General features: G+C 35.9%; 1 protein-coding gene across 1 annotated transcript; it reads right to left on the bottom strand.

Moving 5' to 3' along the window:
• Positions 1-691: 691 nt before the first annotated feature.
• On the bottom strand, positions 692-20,736 carry Gnpda2 (glucosamine-6-phosphate deaminase 2). Its single transcript, XM_055629404.1, has 7 exons — positions 20,638-20,736; positions 18,142-18,304; positions 14,639-14,740; positions 13,087-13,269; positions 7,924-8,108; positions 5,890-6,064; positions 692-1,507 (listed from the first exon to the last, which is right to left on the bottom strand). The coding sequence occupies exons 2-7, from the start codon at positions 18,263-18,265 to the stop codon at positions 1,446-1,448; spliced, it is 831 nt and encodes a 276-aa protein (XP_055485379.1). The 5' UTR covers positions 18,266-18,304; positions 20,638-20,736; the 3' UTR covers positions 692-1,445.
• Positions 20,737-22,104: the final 1,368 nt, after the last annotated feature.

The raw sequence follows: 22,104 nt of genomic DNA, 5'->3' as shown, positions 1-22,104 counted from the left end.
TTGAAGGTCAGAAGACCTCATACTACTATGAAATTATAAGGGTTTCCAGAATATTTAAGTTCTCTGGGATCATGTGTAAGTCTTGTACAGGGCTTCCCAGCTTTCAGCAATTTGTATAGCACCTTTATATTCCCACGATTTGACAGTTTCCAAATTATGTTTTTCTTTATATTGGTTTACTTTCATACATAAAAATAAGGCTGTTAAGGCACCTCTGAAAATTAAAGCACCATTATTGTTAATAACATGTTTTGACAGAATCTATGTCTATACTACATGTATGGCTGGTGTCTTTTGGGACCAGAAGAGGGCATTAGAGGATTCCTTGTAACTACAGCTACAATGGGTCTGTGTGCTACTATGTGGTGCTGGGAACTAAGCCCAGATTCTCTGCAAGAGAAACCAGTGCTCTTAATTGCTGAGTCCTCTCCAGCCTCCATCCCCCCCCTTTTAGGTATTCGCTTCAGTTTTGTAACTACATGATGGCAACAAAATAGAAGCAAATGCAGTGTCAAGGTTTCCATTAATTGTCCCCAAATGAATGTTATTTCACATTTAGAAAGAAAGTTTATTGTAAACTTTATTTGAATTAAAGATAGAAAACCATATTTTTATTTGAAACTTAATTATGCAAGTTATTGCAATTTAAGTATTTACAGTAATTATTTTAGTATATACTTAATATTCCTTTAGATACATATATAAGTATGATTTACAAAATTTAACAACAATCAGAAAATGTTCTTCAAAAGGATTTCCTTAAATTTGTAGCTAGGTATAAAGCTCATAATTGCCAATATACTTATTTATTAATGGCATTAGCCCAGGTCTTTAAATAAAAATAAGCATATCTGTAAAAAAGTATGACGTAAGAAGGAGGTGCATAGAAGCATGCACTTACACATACTTTCTGAAAGGATGTAAACTAATTTTGGATACTGTCATCTCTTCAGATTTCCTCGATTAATGAATAGCAGGACTTCTGACATCCAGATGCTACTGCAGAAAGATGACTAAGGCAACTACAGGCAAAAAGCATGTGTGTGATGCACAAAAAAATGTACATTCCAAGAGTGAAGGCTGGTAATGAAAGCAATAGGATACTGAAGGGGGCTGGAGTGTCTTATAAATCATATGTCAAAGAGATTGTTAAACCGATAGTACCTGATATGCAGAATCTCTTAAATGCAGATACTTTACTGCTAGGCTGTTTATAGGTAGCTAAATAGCTCCTATACTTTATAACAGCCAACCAATTTTGGGATCTGATTACTTCTAGGCCCCAGAATCAAGCAGGCACATTCTAAATATGGAATGTTTGACACACTGTTCTTTTTCTTTATAAATTAGTCTTCATATTTCCCCATTTTTATCATATTGCATAAGCTAAAAATTCATCTAGTAAGAAAAGGTTCTTTTTCCAAGCAGAATTTTGCTTCCGTCTTTCAGTTTCCTTCTTTCATACTGTATAGCGGATCCACAAGTTTATTGTGCACATGCATTAAACCTTAAAGAAAGAAAAGCACAATTCTAGTTGTAGTTTTGTTAATTTTGAACCTTAAGAAAAGATTTATAAGGCACAATATTTCATTCTTATATGATTACAAGGTCTTCTGAAACTAAGAAATAGGACTGATAAATTATCAGTGCAGATGTATAACAGAACATATACTTCGGAGTCCCAATGCACCTTCAGTTTTTGTCTTGAGCATTAGAAGGGCAGGCTGGTGAATTTGGATATGATTGGTTAATACGTTTGTATAGAAGCCTATATTTTGATTTTATGGTCACTGCTCTAGCTGGTGATAATAAGGGACACTGACTGTCTTAATACGATAGCTGTCTTCTAAAGTATTACCCTATGGGTTTGCATGTGTTAACATGTTTATGAATATATGTATGAGTGCCAAAAATTGTCAAGTGTCTCCCCTTTTCACTGTAACTCACTGTTAGAGGTTTCTCACTGAATACAGAGATCATTAACTGGGAGGAACTGGCTGGTCAGCAAGTTCCAGAGATCACTGTATCTGACTTGCAGCCATAGGATAAAATGCTTTGCCTTTTAATGTAGATTTTGAGGGATCTATGAGTTCCTCATGAATATAAAGCTGGCTCTTTTCCAACTGAGCCACGTCCCCAGAGTCTATATAAACTTTGAAATGTGTAGTTACAAAACTGGTTGATTACAAGCTTACCCATAGCATACTGAGGATGCTTATCAAAACAACACAGACATCTGTTTTAAATGATTTGGGATGGAAACTTAAGATTCTAAATTTAAGTAGACTTTAATAACTTTTATAATTCATATGTATGTTTTAGAGTGGAAATTTTCTAATGGGTATGTATGCTTGTGAATCATATATTAAAGCTTCTTTTCTAATTCATGTGTTAGTTAAGTACCAGGTATCTTTTTAAAAAGAGCTTACAAGAATGTCTTTGACAGAATCAATAAACTAAGTAAAAAATGTATAGTTTGAAAGTCAAAGAAATCAGTTAAATTTCCCGATCAAAAAAGCTGTAGGGAAGCTATTTTCTTCAGAAAACTGGGTATTGAATTTGGGAGAAAAGTGTTAGAAATGCACCTTCCTTGTTAAGGAGGCCTCAGAAAGCACTCTAAAATCTACATAGTGAAGAAGATCATATCCAGAGGACTGACAAAGAGCAATGGGAAGTGTTCCAATAAGAGAAAAATACTTAGAGGCATCTTAAAATCAAGGAAGGAAAAAGCATTCCATTTTCTAGGGCAACTGAAAACGAGAAGGCTGAGTTCTTTCTCAGCTCGCTTCAAGTCAGCACCTCAAACATCACAAAGCCCAAGAGTAGAGGGAGCATCAAAGGTAAAGGACTTTCAAGCCATGGGATTTACCTGTATCATTTTAAAGAGGATCTAGACTAGCGGTTTTCAGCCCTCCTAATGCTTCAGCCCTTTAAAACAGTTTCTCATGTTGTGGTGACCCCCAACCATAAAATTACTTCTGTTGCTGCTTCATAATTGTAATTTTGCTAATGTTATCAATCCTAATGTAAATAATTTTGGAGACGCTGGTTTGACAAAGGGGTCATGACCCACATGTTGAGAACGACTGATATAGGCAGTGTTTTACTTGATACAGACTTATCATTTGCTAACAACATTAAAGCTTTAAAATATACATAGAATATTAAGATAAGCAGTAAAGTTGTTTAAAATTATATATTGTATGTAACTGTTACAAATCAGGTAACTTGCTTCCTAACAAAAATTTTTTATGAAGTTTTACTAATATTTGACTATTAGGCCAGGTAAACGCTGACTATTTTAAGAAGTTTAAATAATTGGTAAGTAATAAAGAAAAATATGAAAATACCTCTTCTGATAAAAATGTACTGGTTCCCTGATATTTCTTGTAGAGATGCTTCAATGATACAGGTTCTAAATACCAGTTTTTAACAAAGCGTCTTATGAGTTGGACTTCATCTGAATGCTACCTCTGTGACGTTACTCGGGTAAAGCAATAGAACAAAGCTTATTTAAATGACAACAGTGTTCTTAAAGTACACTAGTACAAAAACTTAAGTTACATTTTAAAAGAAAAAACAGCTTGTGTGAATTACGTAAATTCTTAAACATTCAAATTTATCTTTTGAGAGATAATTAGTGGATAAGTTTCCTTTTACTAACAACTGTTACTGTTAGACATCTAATTAACCTAAATCTTTAGAATTTAAAAGATTTCTGTGACCAAAAGAAAGGGCATTTCAAATATTATGGATAATTGCATAGATTATTCTGCATAAATTATTCTGGGTAGATTATATCACATCAGTGTTCTGATGTGACACTGGGGAAAATGAGCATATGTCTAATATGTAAAACTATATTTTAAATAGGGACATAATGTGGCTTGCTCTTTGTGACTGGCAAAGTGGCTTTGTCTTTTCTTAAAAACAAGGTAAAGACAGCTCAAGGCATGGTATAGCTGTGAGAATTAAGTAGTTCAATAAGGAAGATGTGTTTACAATTCTTATTAAAACAAATTATGAAAAAACTAATAAAAACTGAGGTGTAATATATTTATAGCTTGTTATAAACTATTAATTTAAATGGTAAAAAGGAGAAAATAATTTCCAGGAAATATTTAAGTAAACCGTGAAAGGTACTTATCTATATATCTTCATTAAAATTTTTTTCATAAATATTTAGTGAAAGGAGCAATAGAACATGTAGATGCAAACACAAAAGCACATACACAGTATGGTCGAACTGTGCTGTAAGTACAGGATTATTTTCAGTGCTTACTCGGCTTCAACCTATGTATATCACCTTTAAGAGCTTTCTCATGTACAGACCATTTACATAAACTGTAACTTACTGATTTCCTCTAAGTCGAGTTATAGTATTTATCTATTTCCTAAAATAAATGTTACATGATAAAAGCATATTTTAAGGTCACTAAGAAAAAAGAAACACAGATAAGCAAGATGACACTCATTTTAAGACATATCCCATCCCAATTTAAGTCAAGTCTTAGCGTCAATAAACACAACAAGACTGTTCACCTTTCCTTCAACAGTGATACTTGTGAAATATAAGTTCAATTTGTCATCACATTTTCTACACTTACTAATCAATGTTACTACAATAAAAATGTAGTCATCCATGTCCCAATATTATAATATACACTCTACATATTGTAAAGCACTTGACTTCTAATTAATGATGCCCAACAAATCTGCTCTAAACAAGGACCTCTTTCTATAGTTACGCTTTTGAGCTTCAATATAGAGCTCACTCATAACCACGAAACAGTAAGCATAGTCTAAATGCTCTTTGAAGCCTCCTGAAGCATTCATTATGTCAAAGTTAGTTTTTTTCTATAAAAAGCTTGGTAAAAAACAAGGAAATCATGAAATTTGCAGGCAAGCGGATGGAACTAGAAAAAAAAAAATCATTCTGAATGAGGTAACACAGACCCAGAAAGACACACATAGTATGGACTCATTTATAAGTGGATTTTAGTCACATATTACAGGATAGACACACCACAGTGCACAGACCCCAAGAAGATAAGCCCAGTGGGTATCTTACTCTTCATGTAGGCCCCACTAGTTAGGGGAGTGGGGGAAATTTCTGACATGGAGTATGTTGCCTGCTTTTTTGGTCACTTCCCTCTAATAGGACTTTCCTACCAGGCCACAGGGGAGAAAGAGGAACTCAATCCTCATGTGAATAGATGAGCTGGGGTGTTTAGGTAGGGGGCTCCCTATTCTGAGGAATAGGGGAAATGGGATGCAGGAAGGAGGGTAGGAATGGAAGGAGAGGAGGGAGGGTCCTATGACCAAGATGTAAACTGAATTAATAAAAAAATTCTGGTTTATATAAAAAAAACTACAGGAAAAAGAAATATCAATATGCAGAAGTCTAAGCAAAAAACTGCTGCTTTGCTATTTATTTCAAATATTTTCAATTGTACCCACTGTAATATCAACTTTAGCATACTGGAGTGTATTCGTCTGACATTAGGAAGTTTAGTGGGTGATGCCTTTTAACCATGGATTAGGTATAGTTAGAAAGATGAGGTAATATTCCAACCAAATGTGTCACACACACACACACACACACACACAAAAGATCCAGAAAGAACACTTACTTTAATTAAAGAGTTATTTAATCTTGTATGTTTAATATGAACTAAAATACTTCAATAATTTTTGGATTTCAAAGAAAAAGATGTCATGAAATGCCTGAAAACTTATCTGAGAAGTTTTACTCCTTGAAAAACCTGGTTACTGTGTTAGCACAATGCCAGTTTTCAGTAGGCCATACTGTAAGTTTAAAGGCCACAGTCATTAAGTTTTGTTATCCACTTCAAGCATCTCATATAAACACTAAAAATCAATGCTCACCTTTAAAGTATTTAACAGTCTTAACTCTTAATTCTAAGGTAGCATCTTCGTCACAAACAAAAATCGTGCGGGGATGCTGCTGGAAAGCTGATACAGTCCACATGTGATTGACCCCTTCTTCAATTGCTTTGTACAGCGCAAATGCCTTGTGTGCACCTGTTATGAGGATCATTACCTGCAGAGTCAAGAGCATCACTTGTTAACAGTGAGCAGAAAGCTCTAGATAACATGTAAGTGAGGGCCAGACCTAACATGTTAGGACTGGTGTGTAAAATACATGCCTGGGAAAGTAAAAAAAAGGGCTTCCTTGTTCAAAAAAATAAAGTTATGTGGTTATGTTTCTTCCTTGAGTATACATAATCTGGGCTCACACCCCAAATCTTTCTAGTGCAGCTAAGAAATATGCCTTACATTAGAAAAGCAAGTGCTCTAAAACAACAGCAACTTGAAAGATATCTAGAAAAGCCCAAACTTCGCTTCAGTTAATGGGTATGATCATCTTTAAAGCTGTTCCAAACACAAACTGAGTTAAGGGTGTGAGCTCTCCTGAAACACAAGCACTCCAGTTGAAGAGTGAGATACTCTTAGAATTACAGAAACTGCAAATTGCAAGTTCCTGATTTTAAATTCCTAAGCACTATAATTCAAGAAATAATTCAAGAAACATGCAAGTGTGTGTCAGAAGGGTTCTTAGAATCTTTCAGCTATCAATTCCTTCAACAAACCATAATGGGTTTCGTTATGACATTTTCATAAATGCACTTAATTAATTCATTAATCATTTCCACTTTATGTTTTTAGTTTTTTGAGACAAGGTTTATTTGTGTAGCCTTGGGACCATGCTGGCCTCAAACTTACAGAGGTAAACCAGCCTCTGCCTCCCAAGTGCTGAAATTAAAGGTGAGTGCCACCTTATTTCCACGCTTGACTTCCCTTCCTTATCCACTCCCCATAACTGATCCTCTTCCTCTTCCCAAAGAGTGTTCCTTCCTTAAATCTTGATCATGAGAACAAAGATGAATTATTATCTTTCTGAATTTGGATTATTTTGCTTATTTCTTCTCACTACAATTATTAAAAATTAAGATGATTGTTCTAAAATATTTAAAATAATGTTATATTTATGTATGCATATTTTATGACTAATTGAAAGTATAGGAAATGAAAGATGAATGAATCAATGTATTTATAAAATCATAATTCAAATTGATTTTCATTGTGAAACTAAATCTTAACTAAAGCTGAATGAATCACCCTCATCAAAACTGTCTTTTAAAAAAATTAAGTAGTTTTGATATAAGGCAAACAAAAAAATTAATGGATTTATTAATTAATTTTCCTTGCTGGACATTATTAGCCAGAGTACTATTTTAAGAATGAAATATTTGTTTTAGAAACAACCAAAATGAAATGTGTATGTGTGTATACATGTACAAGAATACACATTACTGGCTGACTTGCATCTTTAATAATTCGCTATATTTGGAGCTTTGTTGCATTAGCATGACAGCAATCTCACAGGAAGTCCTTAGAAGGCAGCTGAATTTCTGTAATGCTTAAGGTATTAACCAGCCTTTTACTTTTTTGTGTGTGCACAGCCATCAGCTCTCTCCTTCCCACATGTAGCCCTCAGGGACTGAACGGTGGGAATCCAGTATGACCAGCCCTCCTAGTGTAGTCACTAAGCACTTTACACTACTCAACCCCATGTGTTCCAAAACTGAGTGACATTATCTCTGTACTATTGTGCCACCTGCCTGTTCACAAGACTATGCAAATGACAAAAAAACACCCAATTACTAAGATTTTAGGACCTCAAGCTGTGAAGCATGCATGGGCAGTGAAGCAGCAGCTGAATGAGGGGCTCCTGGAGCCTGGTTTATAACTGCAGACTGACATTTAGTTTGATTCTTAACAAGTCAATGAGTTAATCACTGAAAACTAAGCATTTTTATTGAAAATCAGAGGAATCTACAATATTTAGCACCATAATTACTCAACATCAAAGAAAAATGATCAAAGAACATTTCTTACCTCCCTAGCATCCATCACTGTTCCCACACCAACAGTTAGAGCCATTGTTGGCACTTTCGATAAGTCTCCATCAAAATATTTAGCATTTGCCAAAATGGTGTCCATTGCTAGAGTCTTTAATCTTGTTCTTGATACTAAACTGGATCCTGGTTCATTGAAAGCAATATGACCATCTGGACCTATTCCTTTCAAAACAGATATACACACTCATATAAATATGAAATAAACAACATTTCCAACATATGGTAAGCATATTTTCTCAAATTTCAACATAGTGATAAAGACAAAAAAAATAAGCATAAACCCACTTACCTTATTTTAGAGCTGAATTCCTAATATTAGATTGAAATATTTGTTTCTATATTTCATTTAATATTTCCGTATGTGCTGTATACACAGCATGAAATGCCATATAGTTCTAACAATAGCAGGGAAGCATCACATTTATATAACACTATAGGTTTACAAAGCGTTTTTACAACAGATAATATTTGGTAATTTTGTGGCTACTTTCCTCCTTGCCACTTTTTTGCTAAAAAGAAACTGATATGGAAGAAAAGAACCAGGACCACAGCTTAGTAAACCCCAAGACATACTCATACCTTAGCTTTCCGACTAATAAACGCCTTCGGTCTTTTATACTCACTTTGCTTTGTTTCATTGCAGTTTGGGTGAGACAGTTAACTACTGTGCCCATTAAATTTCATTTCCTCATAAAATAATATATTTTTGCATAAGATAATACATAAGATACCACAGTTTTGTTTTTCAAGCTTTTTGATTTTTTTCACTGCAATCTAATACACACACACACATCTAAAATAAAATAAAAAATAAAACAAAATGCATGAAATTACACTTAGGCTTACTGGGAGTCATGCAAGATCTTTTCTGTTCAACTCCATTTCTTTAATAGTGCAAGAAGGTAATGCTGGATGTTACCAGCTGTCCAGATTTCAGGACATCAACCACAGTGGCCTATACACACCTGCTGTATTCTAAGATGGCTTCTAAAATATAGAAAAGAACACAGTATTCCTTATTTGAAGATAATTGGAGGTAATTACCTTCATAAAGTCAATAACCTTTAAAAATCAGACTTTATATTCATTTATCCTAGTTGTCAAATTTACAGCAACTTCATTAAAAAACTAAACCCACCAATTCTCTAAGTAACTAAAATACCTTTTACATTTATACTCAACATGTTTACTTTAAGGAGACAACAGGTTTATCTAATACTTGCCATATAACTAAGTTCTTCAAGCCATGGTAAAATATAGCAAGCTATAATGTAGTTTTGAAGGGTTAAGAAAAATGAACACTATGAAACAAAATGTTCTAAAGCACAACAATCTAGCAATAATTAATGAGGGGATGTACATTTTTAAGGAGGACTTATATTGAAGGATTGTTCCCACTCCTAAGTATAGAGCTGTTTCTCGTACGTTACTTATATTTAAACATTTTTCTCTTTGTTTTCCAAAGTATTGTTTTACTCCGAGGCATACAAATGTACCATACAAACACACGTGCTTATGAGACATACTTTCTCTCTCTCCATGCACACAGAAGCAAGGTAATAGCTAGGAATGTAAAAACTTCAGAAAACAAATTTGAGGTCTCCCAAGACCCATGTTAATGTTTTTAATGGCGAACTTCGTCACTTAGAGCATATGGCTGACAAGATTCTGATCAAGGGTGCTGACAGAGAAGGAACACTGTATTTGCTTTCTGTCACAAGTGACAGATTGTGATTTCTGATAATGCTCTGTGTTCAGCTAATTCTTTGGCCTTCACATCTAAATTAGGATATCAGCATCATCTCAAGAACTCACTGATCTGATTATGTTATATGGTTTTCCTTTGTTCCTGTGTGTAGTTTGTCAACTTCCTTTGAGTTAAGCCTTTTGTGTGTCTTTAACTACTACTCAGAACAATATACTATACACATGAGACATTCAATAAATCACAGCTGAATGAATTACTGTATGTTACTTCTGTTTGTTGGCTCAGCAGTTTCTCGGAGCTACATACGCTTCTGCTCCACACGTCACTGCAGGTAGCAGGGGTGGGAGGGTGTGGTGATGTAGGGATCTCAAAGGTAATTCTTTATCTTACCGAGTGAGAGGGGAACAGAAAAGGACTCTAAGCTGAAACGAAACAAATTACTGTCTAGAGCTAATCTTTACCAGGTGAATACAAACAAAGGAAACACAGACAAGGTACTATATGACAGCTGCTGCTTAATGAACCACTACTCTGGGAGCTGAGGCTCTTTGGTTCTTTCCAAACAATCAGGGTTTGACCCTTCCCTATGTTTTGAGAATACTGAATCATTCCAAGTAACTACTAGTTAGTTCCCTTCCACTAGTTATCCCGCTATTGTCAAACCAAGACTTCAACAATTTAAATTGTATATAAACAAAATATAAATTTCATATAAACAAAATATCAAAATTTTAAAAAGTTATTACAGTTAAGTTTTATCTACAAAATTCCATGGTAGTGTATCTTGCTGGTGGGTCCTCCTTAGAAACTCGAGATATACCTTACCTCTTTCAACACTTCTGCCATCAGAGGATAAATGAAAGCTCTCAAAGTATGTTTCCTCTGTTCCCATTTCTACCAAGGGAGGGAACCCATGCTCTATCTAATCCCCTGGGGCAAGCAGCAGCAAATTTATACTCTTAGGCTCTTCTAGTCCTAGTCCAATTCACAGTGAAGGGGAAAAACAATACTGGCTTCAAGCCCAACCTGCAATCTCTATTCCAACTTTACCTTTAATAAAGCTGATATTTTGATCCCATTTGGCACAGTTCTTAGTGTTTTTATTAACCAAACCCTGGAACAAAAGAAGGGTAAGTGGTAAAATCCAGATACCAAGCCTCATCTTTAAAATTCCAAATACCTAGATCAAGAAATGCGAAGAATCAAATGAGAGTCTTTCATGAACAAGCACATGCTCAACAAACATTACCCCAACTGGACAGCAAAGTGTATGCTAACTCCTCTCTCCAAGCACAGAAATCACATTCTCTAAATGGTACATATAAGATGTCAGGCCCTGGATCATCAGACTCCAGTGAAAGTATTAATGAAAGAGGTAAAGAATTTTCTTAAAAATGTTTTCTGTTTTGGAGGTAGTAAAGAGATAACTGACTATAGGAAGCTGAAGATAAAGATGGTTAAAAAACCAAAGTGACAGTAAGAGTAAGAGATATGTATAATTATAACCAGTGTTCCATTTACTTAGAAGGGAGAGGCAGTGTTTGTCTCAAGGTATCATCAGACCAAAAACATAAGTGAAAAAAAAAAAAAAGGAGAAGTGACCTAGAGCAATGGGAAATGATGAGCTTCCACCAGAAATATTGGATAAGAGAGTTGCAGCCCCAGAAAACCTACTACAACCTGATTGCTTCCTACAAGGTAGACAAGAACATGAGACTCTTCATAAGGTATTCCCCTACCCAGTAAGTTGTTTTTCCTTGCATTGAATCTGTAAGGGATTTGTCACATGGTCTCTTCTGTAAAGTCAACAGATTAACAGGGAAAATAAATGTCTACAAATGAAAAGATTTTTCAAACACCCATTTTAACCATTAATCTCTAACAGGTAGCACGTGTGTTCAATATAACAGTTAATCAGTGATAACATTTCTTGGAAAAATAAAACTAAGATAAAACTGTTTGGGAAAAGTAATTTTATTTGATATGGAAATCACCAGTCCGTTTATACATTTCCAAACATCTAGTATCTCAGCCTTAGTACTGGCAGATAAAAAAAAAAAAAAGGTAATTATTTCAAAACGGAACCATATTTACAAAGCTAGAACATGAAAGTGCTCTATAGGATTACTAAAGTGATATTAGCAAGATCTATTTAAAATGGTTGACATTCTATTTAAAATGAGAAATAGTAAACATATATTCTTGCTTGGACAAATAGCAATTCTATCTATACAAGAAAATGAGCAGTACTGGCTCTGCTACATAGATAAAAATTTCCTCAGTAGAGAGTTAGTTCAGTCTCACTTGACCATCCATACAGATAATTCAGAAGGAATCATGAAAGTCAGTGGAGTAAGGGACAACTACACGAGTCTCTGCAGCTCGTGGCAGACAGCAATAAAGGCATCTTAAGCATATCATTATACACTGAATTTTTACAAATGTTGAGAAAGTGAGACTTAACCCTGTCTTACACATGATCTATTTACACTGAACTTCAGTAAACTTAGCAGGCATACACAGATTGATGACGCAAATGCAGCTCTTACTGTAAAACCCACCAGCATCCAAACACCTCAATCGTACTCAGCCACTTCAACCTGAATCCACCTCAGTATAACCCTGGTGCATACAGTTCTGGGCATTTTCTCATGAATCAGGTATAAACATATACAGGTAGTTCACAGCACTAGGTTTTAGTTGACTACTAAAGATTCGCATAAAATGGTTTTGGCTTTAGTGTAGTTGATTTATATTTTTTTCTCATGGCAACAGCTTTCTCAAGCTGTTTTGTGTTGGTAATAGAGATCCATAGCTATTACAAAGGAACACACTCCTATTTTCATCATTTTTATATACACACATATAAATACATAATTTTAATTTAACATTCATTCCTTTTGGAATTTATTAAGGCATTTATAGAAATTAACTCCTCTAAAAACTGGTGATAAAAAGTCTTACATCATTCTTAACTGATTTGAATGATTTTAGCATAATTGAATTTATTTGACAGAAATCTATCCATTTCTCATATACTCAATTCTAACCTGTTAAGTAGCTCATGCTAGAGTGAAATAATAAAACATAGGTTTTCACCCATAACAATGAGTCAGCACCACATTTTCAGGATGTGGTAAAGTGTCGACCCTATTAGGTAATCGGAAAAGTTTAACAGGGATGGTGACCTATTTCTCAAGGCATAATTTAAACAATGTTTTAACTGTTAAATTTTAACTTTACTTTTATGCTATCTAAACTTTTTAAGTGAAAATAAAGTAAAAATTGTAATCTTCCTATTTCTCTAGTTGAATATTAACAGTAACACATGTTCTTTGCATTATGCAATGGTGACATTTTTGTTCTTTTTTTTTTAAGCACTACTTCAAATATTAGCAGACATACGATTCATGACAATGTCTTCATCCATACCTCCAACAAAAAGATCTATTCCTCCAGCTTCTTTTATTTTCTCCTCAAATGCGTCACACTCTGCCTGCAAATCTGCAGCGTTGCCATCCAGGATATGGGCGTTGTTAGGATCTATATCGATATGCTTAAAGAAGTTATTCCACATATAAGAATGATAGCTTTCAGGATGCCTTCTTGGAAGTCCTAAATATGAAGGTAGGAGTAAAATAGTAACTATTTCCAAAAAATTTTCTATACTACATTAAATTTTAAAATGTTTGGCATAAAACATGTTTAATATATACATGTCACTTTACATATCTACAGTAACAATTAATTTGTAAACACACATGAAAACATTATCATTCTCATGTTATAGACAAGCACATGAAATCCTGAACTTTCCCCCAAATCTTAATGCTGACTAAGGGTTTGAGATACAAACAATGGAACACACACACACAAAAACTTGTTATCCAATAGTACTGAGCTCTGTATTTTTAATTGGGTTTTTTTTTTTGAGATTACAACACAGTAAGTGTATACACATAGATGTGTGTGTCTGTGTGTACATTCATGTATTCCTAAAAGAAGTTGCTTTGTCCATGTAGAATCTTATTCGTATGTATTTGTTTTCAGGGCTGGCCATTTGGTATTGAGTAACTAGTTGGTATGTCCTTCCCTGTGGAATACTATTTCTCCCATTCTCAGAGTTCCTTAATTGCCTTTAGTTCTATGTCTAGGGTTGAAGCCTCTTGAGATTCACTTTCCACATTAGCATATACATTCTTGACATTTTTGTTAATGTCATGTTTAGGCAGACAGGCTGGTGAGACATCAGGGGTGTAAGCTACACCCATGATTTATATATTTTTAAAGAATTTACTGTTGGCCACATTCCTCTTGTACTCATCCTACATGTATGCAAAGTATGTTGAATCATAATAGTTATTTGGCTCTAATTTATACAGACACTGAAAATGTATTCTGATATTTATGCTTTAACAAAGATTTTTCCAAGCTCCAAAATAGATCCTTCCAGTTAATAAAGTTAACAAATTACACAAATTTTGTGGGTGTTAATACAAATAACACTTAATTTGAAAACAAAAGCTATATGACTACATTTACATATGTATCATTTAATTTTCTATACTTTTAATTATACCTTAAGGAAAGTAGAGAAGCAGCAGCAGAAGGGGAGGAGAAGGAAGAGGGAAAAAAGGTGAGGGGTGGGGGGGAGAGGCAAATGGGAAGAGGGGAAGAAGGGTAAAGTGACAGAGGGACAGAGGGACAGAAAGACAGAGGGACAGAGGGCACAGAGGCAGAGAGAATAAGGATACAAATGGCTTATAAATAGACTGATGCTCAAAGTTAAATCCTAGGTAAATAGCAGAATGGATGCATATTTTCAGATTTGATTCCATTATACTATGCTATAATTTCACCAAAAAGCAGTACACAAATCTAGAAACTTCTAAAGATACACAATATTCAAAATATAATACAGTATATGTAATATAGAAAATATAATATTGAACATATTCAAATACCATATTAAAATAAATCTTACCTACATATTCATCCATATTAAAAGTCTTCACATATTTAAATGAAAGGTTTCCATTCTTGTGGTACTCAATTAATTTTTTATAACATCCTAAAGGTGTACTCCCTAAAAGAGATAAAGTATCCATTTTCTGAAATAAATTGAAATCTATTTAAAATGCTTAAGATTTTATCCATAACATTCTACATCTCAAAATAGGCAAGCAACTTAAATACGGATTTAATGTTCATGGTAGGCTGAGGTAGTTTCTTTCCATGATGCCTGGAAATTTCATTAAGCCATAATTTGGTTAGTGAAGGTGGAAACTCATCAACAAAAATAGAAGTTGTAAGGCTATTCTGAACTGTTCTCAGTATTTGTAATTGCCTTTCCAAATTATAAGAATAAAATCTTATGGAGTATAAGCCCTGAGTGAAAAGAAAAATCACTACCATACTTATTGAAAACATTTTGAGTTGTAGCTTGAGTGAGACAGAGACACGACAAGAGAGGAAATCTTGGCAACTTGTGCTCCTGTTTTTTCTTTCTTGTTTTATCTTCAACATGTTTCCCTTAAAAGGCTTAGGTGAGGTTACACCTTTAACACAGAGAGGACTTCTAGGAAATCCTCAGAGCAAACATACCATGTTTTTACAGGGTGATTATTTTATTTTACATGTTCTACAAAATTACTTGTTAATTTAGCAAGCAATTTTTTTTTTCTTCATGATGTGACACAATAAAAAGTTTACCAGCTTATGAAGGGCCTCCCACTTTTGTTTACTAAATTTGTTTTATATTTTTCATTATAACCCCAAGAATAAAGGCCCCTTATTAACATTTGACCTGACCCTTTCAGTCCTGGATGGAATGGATTTCTATTCCACACATTATAACAAAATAAAAACAAAACCACCACAGAAATATTTTGTGGAGGAGTGGCTAGGCTTAGGCAGCATTTAGATTAAAAAGCAATCTCTACACAAAACAACAAAGGGGGTTGGGGACTTCAGGAGTAGTAAAATGCCTCTCACTTGAGGAGACCAAACAAGTGGCTATTAATAATAAATACCATATAGGTGAAGAGAACAGATGAATAACAGATTTTAAGACTAAGCATATGTTAACTTGTAGGTATTTACTACTCAAAAGTTATGGATAAACAGATGGATAACTACGCTTCTCTTTTTTCATTTCTAGTAGCACATGAATCTTCCACTATTACACAGCCAGGAGTCCCTGGATTTAAGGCTCTCTGATTTTGTTCAAGTGAGAAGTTGCCACAATGGTAGTGATAAAGAACACATTCGCTTTCTGACAGTTAAGAAAGAAAAAAAATGAGAGACGATAAAGGTGAACTTGTTACAGATACTTCATTTTATGATTTGCTCTGTGATGGTCACTCAACTACATATACAATGCATAGCAGGTGCCTCCTTTGGCTCAAAGATTGTTAGGGCTTTCTGTGTTGAGAAGAACATACAAGACAGATACCAATTCCAAAACTATAATGTAAAGAAAAACAACCTCAGAGAATTTCAGGGTATGGCAATGAAGCAAACAGACTACAAACTTGCTTTCCAAAAAAAGAATCAGCTCTTAGATCATTTCAACTGAGTCATCAATGGCTGAAGTCCTGACAACCATACAGTGATTTGTAAGACAAACAAAAGATAAGGATAAAAAAGGTTCAAGGATAACATCTATATGTCCAGCACATGGTTACATACTGTGCAGGCGTTTCCACACATTACCTTGTGTAAATCTCAAATCTTGGAAAACTGGCAGTCTCTTTCTTACTGGAAATATAAGAACTGGGTTGAAAAAAATGAAAGAATTTGCTAAATATCAAATGGCAATGAGGCCAGAGATTCAAAACCGGGTTAGTTTCAAAACATGTACAGGTGTGACAGGGCAGCAGTATGAGTGAAAAGATAATAAGCCAAAAAGTTCAGGCTAAACCTCTGAACCACAAGCAGTACAATTTAATTTAGGGTAGGGGAATGGAGAAAATAAGGTTCCCAGGCAGGACAACAAAATACAGATCTTTTAAAAAAGAATCACTTAAAAATATACACATGCCCAAAAATTGTGCTCAGTGGAGAGTAACTTATGTACAGGATGTTGTCTTTAACCTCAGACATGCATGTTCCAGTTTCGGAAGCAGTGCAGAAAGGAAAAGGAACAATCAGCAGGGGCAGTGCTTAACACCGAATGATGCATGAAAGGCCAGCAAAGGTTCCTCAGCTCGCCCTTGACATGTGTACTAGTTGTAAATTTAAACACATAAGAGACCTGGCTAGCACTCCCTGCTAACACTCAGTACTTTGAAGCCTCTTCGTCCCCAACTCAGATTATTATTTCTGAGTCATATTTCAGACAAAATGATCAACATAGGTAGCCTGAGAATAAGCCATTCGTAGTGTACAGAGAGGTGCAGAGGTTGCCTCAACCGTCCAAGCCTACGTGAGGGTACTGATGTGAATGTGTGGTATCAATATGCCTGGTTCACAAAAATACCCTTTAGTCACGCTCAGCTAAGACGTTCTGTCCTAGACAAAAAGACAGAAAACAAAATAGCCAACCAAATCATCCAGAAAAATATAGTTCATAAAAATCACCAAAGTAAAATGAATCATGACTATAGATTTTTATATTCTTAGAATGTAGATGGGGACAATCAGGAGAAAACAGTTTACATAGAACATTCATGAGGGCCTAGAGTTACATAGCATTTACTGCATTTAAGAGATCTGCATATACACCATTTTAGCTGAGTGTCAAAACAGTATTTAAGCTATTATAATTATTACTATTTTATCGTTGGTGCATTTAAAGAGCTCAAGGTATGTGGAATGAACACATTGCTGCCATTAAAATTCAGTTCTGAGACTAGGTCTAATGCTCTTTTAAATAAAGAACAAAAGTTACCAATATGAAAGTACCAAAAGCACAAGTGTTACTACCTAAGCATTTTTAAAAGGCAACTCTTAATAGAAAACCAAAGCCAACAGAACACGTAATTGGTATTTGAGTTTATTTCTGTGAAGAACAAGAACTTTTACAATTTTCACATGAAAAATTTGTATAACAGAAAAACAAAAATTAAAAGCCTAAAATATAAGAACTCATAAATTAAAGTAACATGAAATCTATAAGTAGCAGTGCACAATTTCATCATCACCTGTTAGTGATAAAGGAGCTAAGTTAATGAAAGCTAAGTAATGAAAAGAAAGTAATGAAACAGTGCCCTAGAAACTCAAGAGTACAGAAACTCAAAGATACAGAAATAGTTTGATCATTTAATTTAGGATACTTTTTGAAATTTCAATTTTTGGAGTAGTGGGAAAAACAGACTTTTAACACAAACAGAATCAATATGTAGATACTGCAATCGACTGCATATAATTCTGGCTTCATGTTCAGAGCTATAGAAAATAATAAAAAAGTATTTTGCTAAGAAAAACCCTATTACTTCTACAGTCTTATATAAAGTAAGTTAATAAAACAGGAAGCATGGTTTATACCTGTTGGTAAGCCCAGTGTAAAGTATCTGCCCTGTCCAGGTTTAAACTTAATGATCCGGTTGCAGATGTACTTGGCTGCCCATTCACTGGCCAGGTCATAGTTATCAAGGATTACAAGCCTCATTGTTGGTGATGCACAGCTCCTGGCACAAGCGGTTCACACCTGTGAAAAGTCCATTGCAGAGCACTTCAGACATGTTTCAGACTCCAGAGGATCATATACTGACTTCTAAAAAGGCCAGTTCTTAAAGAGGACATGCACATATTAAAATACAATCCATACTTATGAAACAGCAGTAACAGCATTCTCTTCTGTCAAACAGGCACTGAGCTTCTGGCAGTGGGCTAGGTCACTTAGATGCATGTATTAATCCACATAACAATCTTGTGAAGTAAATTAGTTTCAAAGGAGAAAATGGACTCACACAATTTGCCTGTGGTCATGCAGGTAAGTGACACAGCAGAATTCAAATTTCAAAGAAGACATCATTCGACACTATATCCAAGTATAATATATACTCTTACCAAAGCAACCATCCCTGAAGAAAGGAAGCAGCATGCAGTAAATACTGGAATGACCTAGCACTTTTGAATTACTTACTAAAATCCAGAACTGTCCCTAAAAATACCCTTATGATTAGATTTCCTCTGTTAAATAATGTTTAAATTCCACGAGGGATAATTTGCATTATCACTGGTTATACACCATTGAGATATTCAAAGGACACACTTACACACACACACACACACACACACACACACACACACACACTCACATACACGAAGCCAAGATACTGAAAAAGGGTTTTAATAACAGCATACTTGAGTGAAAGCACTGGCTTCTTGGAGAAAAATTCTTTACAAAAATATAAATTTATTTCCAAAGTGCTTACTCTTTTTTTAACTTTATAAAAGTAATATAAAAACAAAAACTTATAACATGTTCTATAGCTGATAGCCACAATTCCCAGATTTAAATTTCTACTTTACAGTCAACACCAACCATCACTTCACACATAATACTTAGTCAAATGTTTAAGCTAACAAAAACATGACAAACACACAGAAACTCCATGATATTCTTAAGAACATGACTTAGAATTATAAAACAACAAAAAGTATGGTCACTATAATCTGGAATTCTATGACAATAATAAAGGAAAAACGGCGTTTATAGAAGAATCACAATGTTTTTAAAACAGCCTAATAAGTAAACGCTGTCTTCACTTAGGCATATCGATAATCTAACATCAAGGGTAACTTCATAGTTTATACCAAAACCCCAAATAACTGCTGGCTGTCACAGCCATCAAAAGATATACATTTACTTCTAATGTGCTTACTCAGCAACAACAAAAAGAAAAAGGAATTTTAAGAAGAGGCATTAGATCTTCCCAGAGTTCTGGTTGTCTCTCAGGCCCTGGTTATAACCCTGGTTATACCAGGGTTCACTCTATGTTAAATACTATGCCTGACTCTACAGATACAAATTTGAAGCGAAGGACCCTGCTGCTAAAGGGTATTTGATTAACTTAATACTCTCTGAATTTGCGATTATTCTCAATTTTCTATATAGAATCTATGACTCGAATACTCCAAAAAAGTTACAATGCCACTAAGTTGAGAAGAAAACTATATTTAAAACTACGCGTACCTGACACAAATACCCTTGTTTCAAATGTGTGGAATCACTAATAATACTGGTTCAAAGACTCTGGGCCCCCTTACTTAGCTCCTTCAGATCTCAAATGGGTCCAAGAACCTGTCAAACATTACCGGCGATACTCTGACTTGAGCTAAAATGAGACAAGTTTAGAGCAGCCATTCAGACCAAAAGCTTGTGGTTTTTACTCCTAGCAGAGTTCACCCCCCAAATTCCTCACTGACTCCCGCTCACTCAAAATAAATTCTTCTCTGCTCTTATTCAGCTGTTTGATACGGTCTTTTTCCAGGTTTTTAGACATCAGAAAACGAAAACTGTCGATGCCCTGTGACTTCTTGATCAGAGAGCCTGAAAAACGCCAAAGTGGCTCTAAGGGCTTCCTGCAGGTGCTGATTCATTCGGGCAGGGCATCCATTCCCCAGGAAAAGGGACTGAACTCAAGTCCCTGAACTCTCCACGGGGTGGGAACCTCCTCCCGGTGGAACTTCCACAGCTCTTTAACGACTGGGCCAGCACCCTCAGCCTCGCAGCACCCCGCCCTGGACTTGAGCAGGTGCGACGCCGCAGAGCCGCACGCGTCCAGGCTGCCCGCGCAGGGAGGGACTGCTCCGGGACAGGGCGGTCCTGCCCTAAGCAGCGGGGGGCAGCGTGAGGACCCGGAGCGGGCAGGGCTGGAAACCGCCGGTGACCCGACAGAGGACGAGCGCACGCCGGGCTCAGGGCGCCAGGCGGGGACACCCCAGCCGCAACGGACTCCGCACCCTGCCCAGGGGGTCGGCGACCACGAGCCCAGTCCACGCCCCGCATCGGAGATGTGTTCTCCCTAAACTCACCCGCTGACCTACAGCCTCCTCCGTCGCCCGAAAAGCGGGAACTAACACACCCTGCAAACCGCCAGCGACTCCAGCCAGTGAGGCTTGATGAAGCGTGAGAACCCGGATGCAAACACAAGCACAGGAAGGGACCCGGGAGGGCCCTGCGCATGCGCGCTGCCTAGGGAGGTGCTCGAAGGAGTAGGTTCCTCCCACCTGTGGCAGGACCACCCTTCCAACAGGAGGTAGGGGCTTGTTGGGGAGTATTCAGATCTTGGGGCATCCACCAGCCACTGCTGTTTTTACTTAAGTCTTCCAGAGATCGAATTGTGGTAGATTCCTTGTAGACCTGTAATGCCTAGGAATGATAATGTGAATTCGATCTCTTTACCCCACTTATTTACTTTCCTCAACAGAATAAAGTAGCTCTCAACTGAAAGGGGCTAAGAAAGTTTATTCAGGAATCAATCCGGGATGGCTATGGCTAAGGAGCTAGAATCCAGTTAGCCTAAATACTGTGTTCCAATGAGGCAACAGTTTCATGTTGTTGTTGTTGTTGTTTGTTTGTTTTGTTTTGTTTTGTTTTGTTGTAAGAAAACAAAACTAAAATCATAACTCAATGTGATTTTCAAATACATCGGTGAAAGCATCAGATAGAAAGTTACAACAAAATGATAAAGCTTTCCTATATACCTCGGATCCTGCCTGGTGACATCCCTAGCGTCTAAGATTCTATCCATTTGTTCCAAGAACGTTTCCCTACCAGTCACAGGATGTTAGGTCACACACAAGATACGCACTAACTGGTCGTATAAGTGTTGAGACACCCTAAGATAATTCGTTTCTGGACCGGCACTATTTCAGCTTCCCACAACGACTGGGTCATAGTCAGGTCTGAAAGTTAAACTGGGTGCAGTGCTCTTTTCTGAGAACTTAGTTCATGCTTTGCCACCATGACTACTTTGAATCCTAAGACCCCATCAAAGTTAGGTTTGTAGAGAGGAAAAGTGAATATTACAAAGTTTGCAGAGAGGAAAAATTGAAACCAAGGAGGTACTCAGGAAAGGTATCATACACAATTACAGCGTTGTGTGGTGTGTGCTGAATGATTTAAGGGATAGAGTAAGCCAGCATAAACTCTGAATGTGTGTCACAGTTCTTTGTAATGGAAAAAAAAAAAATAAGTAAGCATCAGTCACACACATACACACCAAATTTTTGTACTCAGTGACAACTTGATTCAGGATCCTGTTTCCCTAGACACTAAAAAATTAAGATAAATATAATGTGCTGTTTATTCAGATTTCTGAAGTTAGGAAACCTCAGAGTAAATCCAGATGGAGTCAAACACCAATCTTAGTAAATCCTTCCTGCAAATCAAGATGTTCTGATCTTATGAGGACTCTCAGAACACTTAATACTTTGACAAGGAACTTTGATTTTTATGACCATTGATTTAAGCTAATTTTAAAAGCAGTTGTTAGCTTT

Source organism: Psammomys obesus, unplaced genomic scaffold (assembly GCF_907164565.1).
Source record: "Psammomys obesus unplaced genomic scaffold, mPsaObe1.curated_primary_1811, whole genome shotgun sequence".
NCBI lineage: Eukaryota > Metazoa > Chordata > Mammalia > Rodentia > Muridae > Psammomys > Psammomys obesus.
This window is presented reverse-complemented; position numbering and strand designations above follow the sequence as displayed.